The sequence below is a fragment of the Triticum urartu genome, chromosome 2A (genome assembly GCF_056163025.1).
Source record: "Triticum urartu cultivar PI428250 chromosome 2A, HENAU_Tu73, whole genome shotgun sequence".
Taxonomy (NCBI): domain Eukaryota; kingdom Viridiplantae; phylum Streptophyta; class Magnoliopsida; order Poales; family Poaceae; genus Triticum; species Triticum urartu.
Genome location: NC_141874.1, coordinates 182,329,667 through 182,348,627, shown reverse-complemented (window position 1 = coordinate 182,348,627; position 18,961 = coordinate 182,329,667). Strand labels below are relative to the sequence as shown.

The 18,961-nt window shown below is 44.8% G+C and overlaps 3 protein-coding genes across 3 annotated transcripts; 1 reads left to right on the top strand and 2 right to left on the bottom strand.

Annotated features, from left to right (window-relative positions):
• The first annotated feature begins 1,012 nt into the window (after nucleotides 1-1,012).
• Nucleotides 1,013-6,744, top strand: LOC125536584 (Cyclophilin-like peptidyl-prolyl cis-trans isomerase family protein). The gene is made up of 12 exons (XM_048699824.2): nucleotides 1,013-1,352; nucleotides 1,430-1,606; nucleotides 1,688-1,777; nucleotides 1,916-2,011; nucleotides 2,382-2,489; nucleotides 2,597-2,646; nucleotides 4,003-4,105; nucleotides 4,831-4,884; nucleotides 5,243-5,398; nucleotides 5,481-5,603; nucleotides 6,159-6,208; nucleotides 6,346-6,744. Exons 1-12 carry the CDS (start codon nucleotides 1,158-1,160, stop codon nucleotides 6,521-6,523), a joined length of 1,380 nt encoding a protein of 459 aa, XP_048555781.2. The 5' UTR covers nucleotides 1,013-1,157; the 3' UTR covers nucleotides 6,524-6,744.
• LOC125536585 (alpha/beta-Hydrolases superfamily protein) lies at nucleotides 6,608-7,887 on the bottom strand. The gene has a single exon (XM_048699825.2). The coding sequence runs from the start codon at nucleotides 7,751-7,753 to the stop codon at nucleotides 6,758-6,760; it is 996 nt and encodes a 331-aa protein (XP_048555782.2). The 5' UTR covers nucleotides 7,754-7,887; the 3' UTR covers nucleotides 6,608-6,757.
• Nucleotides 7,888-12,140: 4,253 nt separating this feature from the next.
• LOC125541360 (putative cell wall protein) lies at nucleotides 12,141-12,962 on the bottom strand. The gene has a single exon (XM_048704795.2). It carries the CDS (start codon nucleotides 12,851-12,853, stop codon nucleotides 12,518-12,520), a length of 336 nt encoding a protein of 111 aa, XP_048560752.1. The 5' UTR covers nucleotides 12,854-12,962; the 3' UTR covers nucleotides 12,141-12,517.
• Nucleotides 12,963-18,961: the final 5,999 nt, after the last annotated feature.

Here is an 18,961-nt window from a genome sequence, read left to right as displayed (position 1 = left end):
GGGCTGGGGTACTCATATTAAGCGCGTAGGTCGCGCGCGAGCGGGAGCGCACGCACGGCCGACCCATATTTCCTGCTTTTCGGTTTGGGAGGGTTCCTAATTTTTTATTTTTTCCTTGTGTTTTCTTTCGGTTTTTTTCTTCCTTTTCTTTCTCTTCTAATTTTTGTTTTTCTTTTTTCATTATTATTTCTTCTTTTCTTTTTTCCTTTTCGGGTTTTCCAAATTTGTAAGCATTTTTCTGACACTGGAACATCTTTTTTTCAAATCGGTGAATATTTTCTAAAATACAACTTTTGTTCATGGAATTCAAGATTTGTTCATCATATTTTAGAAATGTTCATGAAAATTTTAAAGTATTTTCAAGATATTCAAAATTGTTCATCGAAGTCAAAAAATGTTTTGAAATTCAAATTTTTTCATCAAACTCAAATTTTGTTCATCAAAGTAAAAAATGCTCATATTTTTTTAAAAAAGTTTATCATATTGAAAAAATGTTCATTAAATTCGAAAAATATTCTTGAATTGAAAATGTTTTCATTAAATAAAAAATGTTCATTGAATTTAAATTTTGTTCATCAATGCACAGTTTTGTTAAATCACAAATGTTTTTGAATTGGTGAACATTTTTTTGAATGAATGAGCGTTTTGTGGAATTCATGAATATTTTTTTAATTCACGAACATTTTCTCAATACACGAACATATTTTTGAATAGCATGAACAGTTTTTAAACCACGAACATCTTATGATTTCTGTAACATTTTGCCAAAAATCATTTTTTTTAATCTAGTAAAGAAGGAAAAATAAAAACATAAAAAAGCAGATTGCAAATAAAAGAAATAAAAAACTGGGCGTCCAGCCCCGCTAATGGGCTGGCCAATAGGTGCGTGCTGGGATGTTCGCCAGTGCCTCACGCGCCGAATAGGAGCTCCCGCCGGGCTGAGGATTTGCTAAAAAACAAATTATTACCCTAAAAAAACACAAGTTGCCGGGCTGAGGCCTAATGCAGCCGATTGCAGCTCACTACTGAACCGGATTGCAGCTCACTGGCTGGGGATAGACGGCGACCACGACGACGGCGACGGCAGCGACGGCACCACCCTTCCATTCCTTTCGTTCGTATCAACCCGAAATCCCTTCAGAAAGGCCCCAACCACCATGGCGTCGCGAATGGCCACGGTGGTGTTCGCCGGAGCCCTCCCCGTACCCCCGCGCGCTCCCGCGGCCGCGGCCGGCGGCACCAAGTTCGTCGTGTGGACGAAGCGCCCGAGCTTCCACAACGGCATTCGCTGCGGCGCCGCCCGTGGCCCGCGCAGCCGCCCGCACCACGCTTCCTCCCCAAGCACGGCTGAGGTAGCTGCAACTCTACTCCAAACCACGTCTTCCGAGGTCTCCGTAGGCCTTATCTCCACGTGAATGGTCTGGTTCAGGAGGGAGTTCTCGAGCTGCTCAAGAGCGCGGTCGCGGCGATTGCTATCATCGCCCAGATTTCCGTGGCGCTGCCGGCGAACGCGGTCCTCTACTCGCCGGACACGAACGTGCCCAGGACGGGGGAGCTCGCGCTGCGAAGGGCCATCCCTGCCAACCCAAGCATGAAGACCATACAGGTAAGCTTCAGGATCGGCGTCGTGCCTTGCTTGTCCTGCGATTGAGCCTTGTCTCTCAGGTTCTGGGCGCACATTTTTCAGAACTCGTTGGAGGACATCTCGTATCTGCTGAGGATACCACAGAGGAAGCCGTATGGCTCCATGGAGGGGGATGTCAAGAAGGCCATGCAGGTAAATTGACTCCCCTAACCTGACCTGAAGAACTATTCAGATTGGTGATATATAGAACCATGCATTGTAAACCTTCTTACTGAACTACCTGAGCTCATCATCCAGAATCCCGATATATAGAACTCGCTCTGAATGCAGATAGCAACTGAAAACAAGGAGGCAATGTTGGCAAGCATGCCTGCAGAACTCAAGGAAAAGGGCTCGGAGCTATATACCACTTTGCTTGAAGGGAAGGTAAGTAAGCTATGTTAAGAGAGAAGTGGTTCGGCTCCCGGCTCTATTGGATCCTCAATTTTTTTTAAATGATAATAAATAAGTCATATTTTGAAGTTTCAGAAAATTCAGAAAAAATCCGACATATACACCAAGATTTGATCTACATACCTGTAAAATTTGACTGATAAATTCATTTGTTTTTTGCATCGGCTGTATGATATCTGAAGAGGGTGAAATTAAGGTTGTGAAACAAAAGTGAATTGTACTCCCTCCGTTCCAAAATAAGTGTCGTGGTTTTAGTTCAAACTAAAACTGCAACACTTTTTTTTGGAACGAAGGGAGTATTAATAGATTACATGATAGCTGAGTTACTTTAGCATCTCTGCAGGGTGGTTTACAAACTCTCTTGAAATATATTAAGGATAAGGACAATGATAGACTCTCCGTAGCGCTTGCTTCTTCTCTTGATACTATTGCTGAATTGGAGCTGTTGCAGGTTAGTAGAGTAAACATAGAACCATTTGTTTCAAGAAACTGAGAGCAGACTAATTCTGCTCCATTGAAGGTCTGATTACTTAAAGGGATTTTATTTTCTTTCTACAGGCTCCAGGCTTATCCTTTCTCTTACCTAAACAGTATTTAGAGTATCCAAGGTGATTTTCTGTTGGCGTCTCTAGTCTCCAAATGCATTTCATGTCATTTCCGTGATCAATTTATGTATGTAGACAAGTTTTCATGCTTCATTTCATACTCACCAGCAATTCTAGATCCAACAACTGCCGCGAGTGTGGAACACTTGCAGGTCTGAAGATTAAAACTGATATGGAATTTGATCGTTCAGGACATAGAAAACCATGTAGTTCTTTCGTTAGGGTAAGACTTGATCATAAGAGAAACAAGTTAAACACTTATCTGCCAGAGCTGCTTGAGAAATAGGCATTTACTTTTATCGTAGTGCTGAATATTCACTAGAAAAGGGAATCACTGTAGGCAGCTAAAAGTTTATCAATATTCGGACGCTGGTTGGTTATTGCGTCCGCTTCCTCGCTTATATTTAATTCTCCGAGTAGAAATTCTCAGACACAAACACTTACCTCCTCCTTCCTAATATGTAAGCCCCAAACAAATTTTGAGCCTAGGATCACGAATTTGAGTAATAAAATATGAGAAACAGTTGATACGGCACATGCCCGTTTGATTTTTTTATTTTACTATCAGGAAATGGCAAGAGAAAAAAACACCTTACTTTCTATAATATTTTCTCTACTCTTATAAAAAACAGAGTTGGTGATGATGGTGTGCCTGTCATCCTGCAATATAGGCCGTCCGTTATATCTGACGGATAGGAATGAAACTATGGCAATTTTGCAAAAGGATACCCACACCCCTCTCCACATTTGCAAATAAGGCCTTCCCTCGTTCATCCTTTTCTCTCACAAGATAAACTACTCATACAAATGCATCTTGATGTTATGTGCAACGCACGGGCATCTTGCTAACAGAGTTGGTGATGATGGTGTGCCTGCCATCCTGCAATATAGGCCGTCCGATTTATATCTGACGGATAGGAAGGAAACTATGGCAATTTTGCAAAAAGATACCCACACCCCTCTCCACATTTGCAAATAAGGCCTTCCCTCGTTCATCCTTTTCTCCCACAAGAAAAACTACTCATACAAATGCATCTTGATGTTCCGTGCAACGCACGGGCATCTTACTAGTAAAATGATAAATTCCAGGTTGGTACCGAGCGGTCAGAACATCAGCCAAATAATTTTCCTTTGAAATTCCTGAGGCACCATAAGAAAAAATTGATCGCTTATGATTAGTTAATGCATAAGCTATACAATATGTGCAGATTAGTAACAACGGATTCTGCAACTATAATGGTGGTTTGCATTTTATAATCCTCAGGGCGCTGGGACGCTAATACTAGTTGTTCGGTTTTTTGCCTGATCTGTAAAAAGATACATATACGAAATTTAATTTAAATGACTTGTCATTTATAGGCTAACAGGAAGAGCAGTTGTTGAATTCACAGTTGAGAAAGGTGATGGCTCAACATTCTTTCCAACTGCTGGTGGTGAACCCAAAAGTGCTGCTACAATTCAGGTAGCTGTTTGCCTGATTGTGATATCATAAACAGTTGAGTCAACATCTTGCTACCTTATCAATATGTATGCCAAGATAATGGCGGAGGTCTCCTTTTCCCTTTGCTGTCAGTTTCTACAATCACTTGTGAAATGTTTTAGTGGGTACTTGATAGCCAGGCATCCTCAAGTACACTCTTATAACAATGATAAATAGGAACCATAACCTGGATAATGCCATGTAGACTTCGGGAGCATACACTAACTTTTCAGTTCTTTTTTCCGAAAGAAGTCTCATGTCATGACTTGGTAGTTTAGTTTGTACTACATACAGATTTCAACTTCGTGACCCCCCCCCCCCCCACACACACACACACACAAACACACAAAAAAACAGCGTGAATTTTATTTCACTCTTGTAGGCTGTGAGAAAAATACACTTAAAGCAGCTAATAATGGTTTTTTTAACTCCCATTCTTGTTATTTTCATCTGGACTAAGAATCAGCAAATGTCTGACGAGAACTTGAGGGTACATAGTTCATTCTATTATCTGTATGACAGATTAGATTTTTTTTAATATTTCAAAAATAAAATTCGATGTGCTCAAGAGCTCTAAAAATGCACGTCCAGATAGCCTTAGTTATTATCTTTTGTCATGCCATGACTTGCACTAGTATTGTCCTCCCCAGAATTCCCCTAGAAAATCAAATTTGTGTGTCAGTTGTTGGTTTGTATACTACATGCAGGTTGTAGTTGATGGATATTCTGCCCCACTGACTGCTGGAAACATTGCGAAACTGGTAAGGTAGCATTACTCTGACCCCATCTCATCATTTCCTGCCTAGTTCTGGTGAAATTTACAAATGCAAAATAAGCAAACAGGATTGTCTTTGTATAAGGAATATCTTCCAGAGCTTCAGTCTGACATATGCACTACGCTGTTGTGTTCCAGTTTTTTGTTTACAACTACTCCCTCCATTCACAAATGTAAGATGTTTTGGATATTTCAATATGGACTACATACGGACTGAAATGAGTGAACAAACACACTAAAACGTGTCTATATACATCAGATTCAGAAAAAATGTTAGAACATCTTATATTTGTGGATGGAGGGATACTTGCTTTGATATCTCAATAGAGTAAATTTTGCTTCAGGTTTTGGATGGGGCATATGATGGTGCAACACTGAAATCTGTGAGCCAGGCAATCATTGTAGACAGTGAGACTGGGAAGAAAGGGTATACTCTTCCATTGGAGGTCATGCCTGCTGGACAGTTTGAACCGCTATACAGAAGCCCGCTAAGTATTCAGGTCACTCATTCACACTACTTCAACAGTGAAACAATCATGTTCTCTATATCTTGACTTGTTTCCTTGGCTTCATATAATTTAGGATGGAGAATTGCCAGTCCTTCCAATGTCTGTATACGGCTCTGTTGCCATGTCACATAGTGAGGATTCAGATGAATACTCGTCACCAACCCAGTTCTTCTTCTATCTGTATGATAAGAGAAATGTGAGTAAGGCTACATGTTTATCCACTGACATAAAAAATCAGTAGGCGCAATCACCCAAATACATATTTGCTCTGCATTTTGTTGACTAGGTTGGATAAGTATATGATTTTGGAAGGTCTGGATAAGTATATGTGACTCAAGAATGCACCAAGTTTCTTCTCCTTTTGTGAACCATATTTGCTGTCGTAGGGTTGCTTTGTGCCATGTATGAAAAGTTATATAATTCTTTTTTTTTGAGGGAAAAGGCCATCATGGCTAGCTTTATTAAATCAAATAAGAATTACATCGTTCATTAATTGACTATAAGAACCCTGGGGGTTCCTCAGTCAAACAATCGTCACACTTATTATAAAAAGTTATATAATTCTTGAATGGTACGTACTAGTTAGGAATATCTATGCAAATACAGGCACTACCAAGGCCACTCAAGTAATGCAATAGTTATGAATGCCAATCTCCTCTACCATCTGCTTCGGGGTTATTGCACTGTCTAGGAGTAGAAGCATCAACTGTGTAAATAGTTTGATTTGTGATAATTTCTCTGTTGTTTGCAGTCTGGTTTAGGAGGAATATCTTTCGAGGAGGGACAATTTTCAGTTTTTGGGTAAGTCGCGACTTAATATTACACTCCCATGAATAGATAGTACTAGAAATGATCAGATATTATGGTCCCTAAAAAGAATTGATATCTTCCTGTGGATTAAAAGGAAAGAACTTCCGTGTGGAAACAAACATCTGCAGGTATGCCACAGACGGAAGAGATGTCCTTTCACAGATTAAGGCTGGAGATAAGATTCGCTCGGCCAAGCTGATACAGGGCAGGGAACGCCTTGTACTGCCGGCAGCAGCTTCAGCGCCAGCCCCGGCTGATCCAACGCCGGCTCCAGCAGATCCAACGCTGGCTCCGGCAGAGAGCTGATACAATCAACCGGACGCACGCAAACTGGCAGCATTCTTTCATTGATCAGGAGACAACCATTTTGTATACCAAGATCATGTAAAGTTGAACAAAGACAAAACATATATGTGTATATAGAGAGAGATAATCGTCGCACATTTGCACATGAAAACAATTCCGGTGTCTGTGTTGGTGATTGCACAATCCGATAGAATGCATTGCCTGTTTCTTTTGATCTTTTCTATTCTATGTTTGTCAGGAAGTTGCTGTCGGCGTGCATCTCTCGCTGAGCCAGGCGAGGATGTCGTCCCGGACGCGCTCGATGTTCTCCTCCGGCTCGCCGAAGAGCATGGAGTGGAGCATCCCGTCGTACATCTTGATGGTCTTGTCCTCGCTGGCCGCGGCCTCGTACAACGCGCGGCTGACGGCGGGGTCGGTCACCTCGTCGGCGCTGCCGTGCACGACGAGGAACGGGACGGTGACCTCGCCGAGGCGCGCGCCGAGCTCGTCGGTGGCGCGCAGCAGCTCCATGACGGTGCCGAGCCTGGGCCGGCCGTTGTAGCGCATGGGGTTGCGCGCGGCGATCAGGCGCTTGGCGGGCACCTTGACGGACTTCTCGATGAGGTCGGCCGTGGGCACGATGGGGAGAGTCGGCGCGAACCGCGACACGAGGGTGAGGATCTCCGGCACCGGCCAGCGCGGCCGGATCCGGTCGGAGATCTTGCACATGGGCGCCACCAGCACGGCCCCCGCCCACTCCCCCGGCGGCGTGCGGAGGTGGATCAGCAGGCAGATGGCCCCGCCCATTGACTCCCCGAACAGGAAGCACGGCAGCCCGGCGTGCTCCTCGCGCCGCCGGACGGACCGGAAGAAGGCGAGGAGGTCGGCGACGGCGACCTCGAGATCCGGGACGAAGGCCTGCAAGCCGTGGGAGCGGCCGTGGCCGGGGAGGTCGGCGGCGAAGCAGGCGAAGCCGGAGCGGGCCAGGAAGACGGCCGTGGCCTGGAACGTCCAGCTGATGTCGTTGCCATAGCCGTGGACCATGAACACGAGCGCCCTCGGCCGCGCGCCGGCGCCCCCACCAGCAACCGGGCGCCACGAGCGCGTGAAGAGGCGGCGCGCGCCCGCGTCGTCCGGCGTGGTGAAGTAGGACGACTCGCCCTCCGCGCACTGGGCCGCGTAGTACCCCGCCTCCGTCGCCGGGTGCTCGCCCCAGAAGTTCACGGGCGCCGGCGCGTCTTCCTGAGTCATGGTGAGAGGCGCTGGGTTCGGATGGATGGGGAGGGGAACTGGTGCCGGCGAGTGGTGGGGGAAGTCGTTGCTGCCTCTTGCGGAGCAGCAGGGGAGGCCGTTTCACCCACGTTCACGTTTTGGGGTGAGTGGATTGGGTTAAGTTTCCGGGGTTGGTGGAACTGTTTGTGCCGTCGACCCGTATTCTTTTAGGGTAAAAACTGAACTTTAATCAACTGAAATCATACGACGTACTCCATCTGTTTCAAATTACTGGTCGCAGAAATGAATATATCTAAAACTAAAATACATCCAGATACATCCATACCTGCGACAAGTAATTTAGAACGGAGGGAGTACATACATAAACTGGGGGGTGTCCGTCAGCCACAAATGGCGCCCCAAATCAAGAGAACATGAGGCTTTTGCGAGGTTATGGGCCTCGCTGTTGTGCTCCCGCTTTTCGTGCTCCATACGAATGTCCTCCAGCTCTCTCATCTTCAGCTTTATATCATGAACGATGATGCTGCTGGAGCCCATATAAATCTGATTCAGATTATTGATGGTCGCCATACAACCAGTTCCTATGTGAACCTTTTTCACATACAGATCATCAGCAAGAGCCAGTGCTTCATTAAAGGCCATCGCTTCAAGAATCTTGGGATGAACAAGGCCTTGAACAACAACTGCAGAGAAACCCAAGTACATGCCATGTTCATCACGACAGATTGCTGCAAACGAGCCTCTATCATTGTTCCTAGAGATAGCAGCGTCCACATTAATCTTCACATGACCTTGCGATGGAGGAATCCGGCTCCTATTTATCTGTCCACGTGCTATGCTCGAAGTAGAGCCGTCCATACACATTGTCGATGGCCCCGGAATCAAGGCCAAGTCTGCCATGAATTATTCAATGAATTTGAAAGTGCTCAAAGGTGATTGGAACTCGCTCTCGTGGATAGCACTTCAACGGGCCCACCAGATCGCCCACAAGGTGACAAGCACTTTGATAAAATCTGCAGCTTGCATAGACTCCATCAAATCCCCCATCCAGAGTCATGCATCAGATGAATTGCATGCAATCAAATGCTCTACCATTTCCTCATCAATCAGACTCCAAACACACCTGGACATAGTACAATCAATCAGAGCGTGGTGCCAAGGATCTTCAGCTCCATTACATACTTGACAGAGATTTGAGTTTGACATATTTCTACCAGCCCTAACAGCTTGGGTTGGGATAGAGTTTTGTGCAAGGCGCCAAGCGAAATTTCTTACCTTCCCTGGTACCTTAATACTCCAGAGTTTCTTCCATTGATTCTGAGCAGCTTGCCAATTGGAGGTTGCTGGTTTTCCCTCCAGCCACGCCTCTCTTCTTCTCTTCGTATCGACAGGAGCCTATAGGCCGGACGGATAGAGAAAATTCCATTTCGTTCATAATGCCATGCCCAGCTATCGTCAAGATTACGCGAGCACAACGGAATGTTCAGAACAACCTGTGCGTCTGCCACCTGCAAATGTTCAGAAATTTGCTGCCTATTCTAGCTCTTTGTTGGTTCATCAATGAGGTCACTCACCCATTCAGGAGGATTAGCCGATCTCGGGTGTAATGCTCGCAACATGGAATCACGTGGAAGCCAATTATCCTCCCACACCCTCGTCGGTCGACCGTTACCAATCCGTCTAGTAAGACCTTGTTTCAGCACCCCAACCCCCCCTGGATCGCCCTCCACACCTGGGAGGGGTTGCTTCCTAGCTCAGCCTGCAGTACATCGTTATCTAGATAGTACACCGCTTTGAGAAGCTTTGCACTGAGCGAGTCTGGATCTTGCACAAGCCTCCAAGCTTGTTTGGCCAGCATGGCCAAGTTAAAAAGTTGAGTATCCCGGAATCCCAAACCTCCTTGATATTTTGGCATTGTCAGAATCTCCCAAGACACCCATGCAACCTTCCTCTTCCCTTCTTTGCTACCCCAAAAGAACTTTCTCAGCATAGTATCGATTTGCTGGCACAAACCCTTGGCAAAAGAAAGCAAGACATCGAGAATGTAGGAACAGCTTGAGCTACTGGTTTAATAAGAATTTCCTTGCCCCCCGCCGCCATGCATCTCTCAATCCATCCTTTAACCTTCCCCCATAATCTATCCTTGATGTACTTGAAAAAAATCATTTTTTGACTTCCCCACATCTGAAGGTAGACCCAAATACCTTGCCGTCGACCCGTATGGGTTGTGCTTTTAAGACCGGCCCGAGCATGGATTTTTGGCCTGGCACGACACGTAAATAACGAGATCAGATCGGGCCTCACGGCCTTTTTATTCGCCGACTGGCATGGCATGGCCTGACTCATAGTCCAAGTTGGCCCTTTTAGTACCCCTCAAAATCTCCTCCTACCATTTTAGTCTATGTTACTAAAAGGAGGAGATTTTTACTAGTCTATGTTACTACTCTATGTTACTACCTCTATAGTGGGGAGTAACATATCTGTGATAACATGCAACACTTCATTTATTAGGCTATAGACTCATCTTATCTTGATATGTGTGATGTTACTCATACTACTAGTAACTAGCTATGTTACCACTTTCCTCTCTTTTTTCATTTATTGTTTGCCACATCATCTATTTTATCTAAATATGTGTGATGTTACTACCTATGTTACTCCCAATGCGGGTAGTCTTAGACATCACGGTCGGTAGGAGTAAAATCTACTATATCCCTAAGCTCCCTAGGGGTAAAAGGCCTCACAATCAATTGAAGTGTCCAATTAGAATTGGGTCACCCGATTTTGACCAAGTCAATAAATTCTCAAATCTCTCATTCAATTTTTTATATTATACACTATGCTTCCAAATTTTTAAGTCGTCGCAATTAATTGAGGTCTTTGGTTTAGAACTTGGTCACCTGATTTTGACCGGATCAATAATTTCTCAAGGAATTCTCCCATTTAATTATTTTAATTTATCATATTTCCTAATTTTGAACTTTTTTATTCAATTGAGATATTCAATTTTTGAATTTGGTTTACGATTTTGATCGGGCCAGTGGTTTTTCAAATAAATCAACACCAACCGGCTAAAAGACATATCAACCCCGTGCATGCTCTTATCACCTAGGAAAAAAAGCCCATGTGATGATACTATAACACCAATAGAGTACATGTAGTCACCGATGCAGAAATTGTTGATTATCGCATAGCACAGAATCACACCATGAAAGACCCATCAAATAACCGCATTATAAATAAACATAAAATACACTTCATCGTCTCCCCCATCCGCCAAACTAAATATTCCACCAGTTCCAAAATACAAGGGGTATTAGTTCTTCGGAAAGTCAAATTTCTTTAACTTTGACCATGTGCAGAGCCAAAAATATCGACATCCACAATGTTAAGCCAAAAAAATATATCGACATCCACAATATTAAGCCAAAAAATTATGGAAATTTATTTCATGACGAATCTAATAACACCAATTTCATATTAAGAATTTTGATATATTTCTTCATAAATTTGATCAAACTTAAACTGGTTGGACTTTTCAATAAAGTAATACACCTTATCATTTTTTACAACAAAATGAGTATTTTTTTAAAAAGACTCTCAACAACACCAACAACGCAGCAAAGCGCGCCCAACCCTTCTAGTTATTCAACTATTGCTTACTGAGGTTCGGTTAGTTCTGATTTAGAGGAGAAAAACATATGTGACTTTGATAAGTGCCACACATTGGCACACACACATGGCAACTTCGAACTTTTTTATGGCAAGTTTAGTGACGCAAAGATGGCAACTTTAGTTTTCAAGCATGGCAATTTTTTTCCGGATGGCAAGTTTCAGTTTTTTTAATTGGTTTTTCTTTTTGGATGGTAACTTTAGTTGTAAAAAACGTCAAAACCAAATTGCTTCGTGCCACATATTATGACACTTATTACTATTTGGGAAACTAGAGTTGCTCTAAATCATTCCTCCACATCTTCCGTAAATAAAAACTTTATTCCACCTGCAGATCAAAACTCACGCATGGTGCACGTACGTCCGCCTCTGACCATCACTCCATACAGCGACCAATGACTATGGCCCCTTCCACCATACCTACCCCCGACTACACCATATTTGAACTGGCTTATCTGATTCCCTGTCATCACCAAGCGAGCTAAATAAGGGGCTCCATCTCTGAACTGTCATTGGCACAACCGCACAAGTGTACACACCACCACCACCGTGACCCACGTTTCCGGTGCACCCACTTAATTATTACGCTATCTTCGTGTACTCCCTGAGCTCTTCTGTCTGTTCCGTACTGCCCATGATTTTGGTTCGAGTTTTTTTTTCCGGGAGATTTTGGTTCGAGCTCTCGGCAGCAAGTAAGGAGTATATGGACACATGACACTCTACGATGGCGATGTCAAGCTTAATCGATCATGCATAATTCTTCATCATTCAAAAAACTTACTGAACTGAAACACATTACACTGGCAACAACAAACCAAGCGAGACATGCGATGGATGCTTCCTACGCATCCGTCCATATCCCATACACGACTACACGTACACTTCAATCAAACACGAGACGTCGACGGCGCGAACGCAGTCGCAGACACATGCATGCATCATACATGCATGCATGGCCATGTAGCAGCAGCTATTTTATTGTAGCAACCAAAAAGCTAGCGGAAAATGATTTGTAGCAGGCTAGCTCTACCAAGTAGATGGACGGGTGCAACGTGTGGGCGGACGGTGGGCGTTGGCGTGGACGTGCTGGCTGCCGGCCGGCTCGGCCCATCAGGGAGAGTCGGAGCGGGGGCGGAAGGGGTTGGGAATCTCAAAGCCGGGGTTGGGCACCCAGGTGTCGTCGGCGCCGGGGATGAACTGTCCACTGGCGGCGGCCGGGATGCTGTGGTCCAGCCCGCCGATGTCGGGGATGTAGTGGGTGCCCAGCTCGTACCGCCCGATCCCCGGGATCAGCACCGTCCCCTCCTGGAACGTGTCCGGCCGCTTCACAGCGTCCTCCGCGGGCTTCTCCGCCGGCACGCCGCGCGCCGCCGAGCCCAGCTCCGTGAGGCACGCCGCGGCCACCAGCGCCGCGAGGATCAGCAGGGACGCCGACTTGCTGGCCATGCCGATTGCTGTGACCGGGACTGGTGGTAGCTGAGCTGAGTGAGCTTCTCTTGCTGTCTCGATCGCTGGCTGTTGCTTTCGTTGTGTGGTGGATGGTGATCGCCGTGCCGAGCTTATATAGAGCGCGTGGCGTAACGCAGGGATGATCGGAGGCGTGCCGCGGGGTGGAAGGATCGGGAGGGAAAAGGCGGTGCGTTCAATTCGATCGTATGGATCGACCGATCGCACGGCACACGTTTGTTGTTACCAACGCCGCGCCGCGCCGCGCCGCGCGTGCGCTATTTTTGCCTTGCGTCGAGGGGACGACGAGCGTATGGGGCGCGACGACGAGGGAAATGGCCGTGGACGACGGGCAAAGTGGACGTACGGGGCGGTTGAGTTGGTTACTTGGGTAGTAGTAGTAGGGACCCTGCGTGGTTATTGATCTGGTAGCTATGCCCGGGTTCCAACTACTCTGTCCTGCTCTTTAAGCACCGCTGCATGGGGGAGGCTACTTATTTCTCCTCTCGCCGTATATCTCTCTGCAGGCGCCATGCACAATGGGGAGTAGCTATCATTCGATAGTAGGAAGTGTCTATTCTTAAATCTGACATATATTATAGTGTGTGGCTAGGACTCAGTCGACTAAGACTTAACCAAATCTTGATCAAGTGACATAACAATCTAGAAAAAAAAAATCTGAAATTATTTTTTGCATGGATCTTAATGTAAGATCCTATGGATATAACATCGACTGAGACTTAACGAAGTCTCAGTCGACTAAAATTTAACAAGAATGTATATTATACACTTCTTATTTTCAGGTCGGCGATCTCAAGTTTTCAGCCTTGAGTTCTTAATTACTACCCAGCAAAAGTCATCTGCAACTTTAGGTGTGGAGATGCGCATCACCTTAAATTACACACGATCAATAGTACTTTGTACAAAATACGCGACTTTGATCTTTTTTTCTAGGGGATATGCGACTTGGATCTTGAATGACAAATCATATTCGGCCCTTATTCTTGAGAAACCTTTACTCTTCTCTTTCAAGCTGGGTGCGGCGCATGCATGTCGATGGATGGATGCATTCATGACGGTCAAATGTAGATACCATTAATGGTAAACTGGTTCCTACCCTGCACCCCGAATGGACAAATCGAGGATACTGACTGTACTACCCGTATATGTGCCCACAGGTTTTCCCAGCACCTGTGGGCCCACCAGTGAACAATGGAAGCTTCCGCGTCTCGCGGATCGCCGGATGGACCCTACCTGCGGCACGCCCTTTCGGTTTCGTCCACGCTACGCAATTCTATCGGTTCACACAACGGTAGTTGAGTGCACGATACAGTACACGCACGCATTGTCTCCTACCTGTGGCGAACCGGCAAATGAACCGAGGCAGCCGGTTGGTTCGGAGCGCGGCCGCCAAGGAATGAAGCGTCAACAACAAACGCGGCCATAATCTGCATTTATTCGGGACGGTGCTCAGCTCAACCGAACCGTGCATGGTGCCACTTGCACATGCACGGTGGATGTTGGGCCATGCCAAAGCCAGCCATGGAAGTTGCATTGCACGAAATGTTGGAACTCCATTTTTCTTTCTTCGTCTTGGACCAGCGTATCCGGTGCACCGCCTCCCCTACTCGCACGTACTACCTTCCCGGCGGTGCCCAATTTATCACGAGCGCGATGGACCATCCCGGTACGGTAAGTCATGCTATTCGAAAAGAAAAAGTTGTGCTATAATAATGTGCATCTGCAAAAATATAGAGCAACATCTTTTTAAGGAACGCGCAAGAGAATTTGCACGTCACTTTTTCATTATGATAGGAGGAAGTAGTAGGATTTACAAAAATGGAATTGCACGTCGCTTCATTATGATAGGAGGAAGCAGTAGGATTGACAAGAGTGTTACTAGGCTGCAGAGATGAAGCACCAACGTCTACCCATCCACCAGAGGAAGAAAATTAAAATCGACTACTCACGCACGCCCACACCTCCACGTCCTGTTGGCTTAAGGCGTTACAGAAGTAGCCACAATCTGCATTCACGGTCAATGGTTGTTGTAACCACGCCCACCGGAGACGAAACATTGTCAAAGACCCGCCGATTTCTTTCCAACGAGAGAGTGCATGGTAAGAATCACGAGAGAATTCAACTCCTTCCTGCGGGAGGAGGGCGTGGCCAGACTTGTCGGCGTCCATCAATCCACCATGTCAACGTGTGGTAAGCAGGTGAAACCTTCCCATCCCATCGATTGTAGCATAGAAAGCCAAACCGTTCGGGCAAAGGACAAGAAGATGGGTGATGGTCTTTGCCCCTGAAGACACAATGGGCAGCAAGGCTGATGAGGCAATGCTCTCGCCATGAGAGGGTCCGAAGTCCAGCATCTATTCTTGAGCGCTAGCTAGGTGAAGAACTTTGTCAGCATTCCGGGGACGGGGGTACCCAGACTTGCCTGTCTGCGGCCCACGGCGAGGCTCCATCGGCGGACTGGTACGACGGCCCAGCTTTAGCAATAAACAAATCGAGACCTTCGCGGGGGTGCTACCTCTTGAGTTTGCGTTGGTTTTCCCTTGAAGAGGAAAGGGTGATGCAGCAAAGTAGCGTAAGTATTTCTCTCAATTTTGAGAATCAAGGTATCAATTCAGTAGGAGACAACGCGACAAGCCACCGAACACCTGCACAAACAAACACCAACTTGCAACCAACGCGACAAAGGGGTTGTCAATCCCTTCACGGTTATTCACAAAGTGAGATCTGATAGAGATGGATAAACGGTAAAGTAATATTTTTGGTATTTTTGGTTTATAGAACGGAAAGTAAAAAATTGCAAAGTAAGGGAACGGCGACGGAAATTGGCAAGTTGACGGGAAACTAATATGTTGTAAAATAGATCCGGGGGCCATAGGTTTCACTAGAGGCTTCTCTCAAGATAGAAATAATTACGGTGGGTGAACAAATTACTGCCGAGCAATTGATAGAAAAACGCAAAGTTATGACGATATCTAAGACAATGATCATGAATATAGGCAACACGTCCGTGTCAAGTAGACCGAAACGATTCTACATCTACTACTATTACTTCACACATCAACCAACTCCTGCCTGCATCTAGAGTATTAAGTCCATAAGAACAGAGTAACACATTAAGTAAGATGACATGCTGTAGTGGGATTAACTCAAGCAATGTGATGAAAACCCCATCTTGTTATCCTCGATGGCAACAATACAATGCGTGTCGGTTCCCCTTCTGTCACTAGGATCAAGCATCGCAAGATTGAACCCAAAGCTAAGCACTTCTCCCATTGCAAGAAAAACCAATCTAGTTGGCCAAACCAAATCGATAGTTTAAGAGACTTGCAAAGATATCAAATCATGCATATAAGAATTCAGAGGTGATTCAAATAATATTCATATATAAGCTGATCATAAATCCACAATTCATCGGATCTCAGCAAACACACCGTAAAAGAGTATTACGTCGAATAGATCTCCAAGAACATCGATGAGAACAAGGTATTGAGAATCAAAGAGAGAGAGAGAAGAAGCCATCTAGCTACTAGCTATGGACCCGTAGGTCTGAAATAAACTACTCATGCCTCATCAGGGAAGCAATGGTGTTGATGTAGAAGCCCTCTGTGATCGAATCCTCCTCCGGCAAGATGCCAGAAAAGGCCCCTAGATGGGATGTCACACGTAGGACTGGGCGTTCGGTTTTGATACGTCTCCGTCGTATCTACTTTTCCAAACACTTTTGGCCTTGTTTTGGACTCTAACTTGCATGATTTGAATGGAACTAACCCGGACTGACGCTGTTCTCAGCAGAATTGCCATGGTGTTATTTTTGTGCAAAAATAAAAGTTCTCGGAATGATATGAAGATCAACGGAGAATTATTTTAGAATATATAAAAAAATACTGGAAGAAATATCCACGTCAGGGGGCCCACCACTTGTCCACGAGGGTGGGGGCGCGCCCTACCCCCTGGGTGCGCCCCCTGCCTCGTGGGCCCCCTGACGCTCCACCGACCTCAACCTTGACTCTATATATTCACTCTCGGGGAGAAAAAAATCAGAGAGAAGAATTCATCGCGTTTTACGATACGGAGCCGCCGCCAAGCCCTAAACTCTCTCGGGAGGGCTGATCTGGAGTCCGTTCGGGGCTTCGGAGAGGGGAATCCGTCGCCATCGTCATCATCAACCATCCTCCATCACCAATTTCATGATGCTCTCCGCCGTGCGTGAGTAATCCCATTGTAGGCTTGCTAGACGGTGATGGGTTGGATGAGATTTACCATGTAATCGAGTTAGTTTTGTTAAGGTTTGATCCCTAGTATCCACTATGTTCTGCGATTGATGTTGCTATGACTTTGCTATGCTTAATGCTTGTCACTAGGGCCCGAGTGCCATGATTTCAGATCTGAACCTATTATGTTTTCATCAATATATGAGAGTTCTTGATCCTATCTTGCAAGTCTATAGTCACCTATTATGTGTTATGATCCATTAACCCCGAAGTGACAATAATCGGGATACTTACCGGTGATGACCGTAGTTTGAGGAGTTCATGTATTCACTATGTGTTAATGCTTTGGTCCGGTACTCTATTAAAAGGAGGCCTTAATATCCCTTAGTTTCCATTAGGACCCCACTGCCACGGGAGGGTACAACAAAATATGTCATGCAAGTTCTTTTCCATAAGCACGTATGACTATATTCGGAATACATGCCTACATTACATTGATGAACTAGAGCTAGTTCTGTGTCACCCTAGGTTATGAATGTTACATGATCGATCACATCCGTCATAATTCTCCATCACCGATCCAATGCCTGCGAGCTTTTCCTATATTGTTCTTCGCTTATTTACTTTTCTGTTGTCACTGTTACAATCACTACAAAACCCAAAAATATTACTTTTTCTACCGTTACCTTTTGCCATCATTACCACTACTATCATATTACTTTGCTACTAAATACCTTGCTGTGGATATTAAGTTTCCAGGTGTGGTTGAATTGACAACTCAGCTGCTCATAATTGAGAATATTCTTTGGCTCCCCTTGTGTAGAATCAATAAATTTGGGTTGAATACTCTACCCTCAAAAACTGTTGCGACCCCCTATACTTGTGGGTTACCAAGAACATTTTTTGGCGCCGTTGCCGGGGAGCATAGCTCTATTCTTTGAGTCACTTGGGATTTATATCTGCTTATCATTATGAAGAACTTGAAAGATCCAAGAACCAAGATTTATCCCTCAACTACGAGGGTGGGAGGGGGGGTAAGGAACTGCCATCTAGCTCTGCACTTGATTCACCTTCTGTTTTGAGTAAGCTTGCGACACCTAAACCCGCTTCTGCTAGTAATTCTGATATGTCGCATGTTATTGATGATGCCACTTCTGCTATGCATGATACTTATGATGAAACTACTTCTATGCTTGATACTACTGTGCCACTTGGTGAATTTCTTGATGAACAACTTGCTAGGGCTATAGACAATGAAATTACTGAAACCGATAATATTGATGAAAGTGATGATGAAGATTCTCCCCCTAGATATGAATTGCGTGTTGTTCCTGAGGGTTATGTTATGGATGAAGAAACTGCTAGAGACTTTCTTGCATGCAATGATAGAAGTGATCTTAAGAAATTATTAGCTAAGCTGAAAGAAAAATCTTTGAATGCTAGAATGAAATATGATCCTGCTTATGCTACTTCACCTATCTTTATTACTGATAAGGATTATGATTTCTCTGTCGATCCTGAGTTAATTACTTTGGTTGAATCTGATCCTTTCTATGGCTATGAATCTGAAATTGTTGTGGCACATCTTACTAAATTAAATGATATAGCTACCCTATTTACTAATGATGAGAAAACTCGCTACTATTATATCCTTAAATTATTTCCGTTCTCATTAAAAGGTGATGCTAAGATATGGTTTAATTCTCTTGATCCTGGTTGTGTGCATAGTCCCCAGGATATGATTTACTACTTCTGTGCTAAATATTTCCCTGATCATAAGAAACAAGCTGCTTTAAGGGAATATATAATTTTCTGCAAATTGAAGAAGAGAATCTCCCACAAGCTTGGGGGAGGCTTCTCCAATTACTAAATGCTT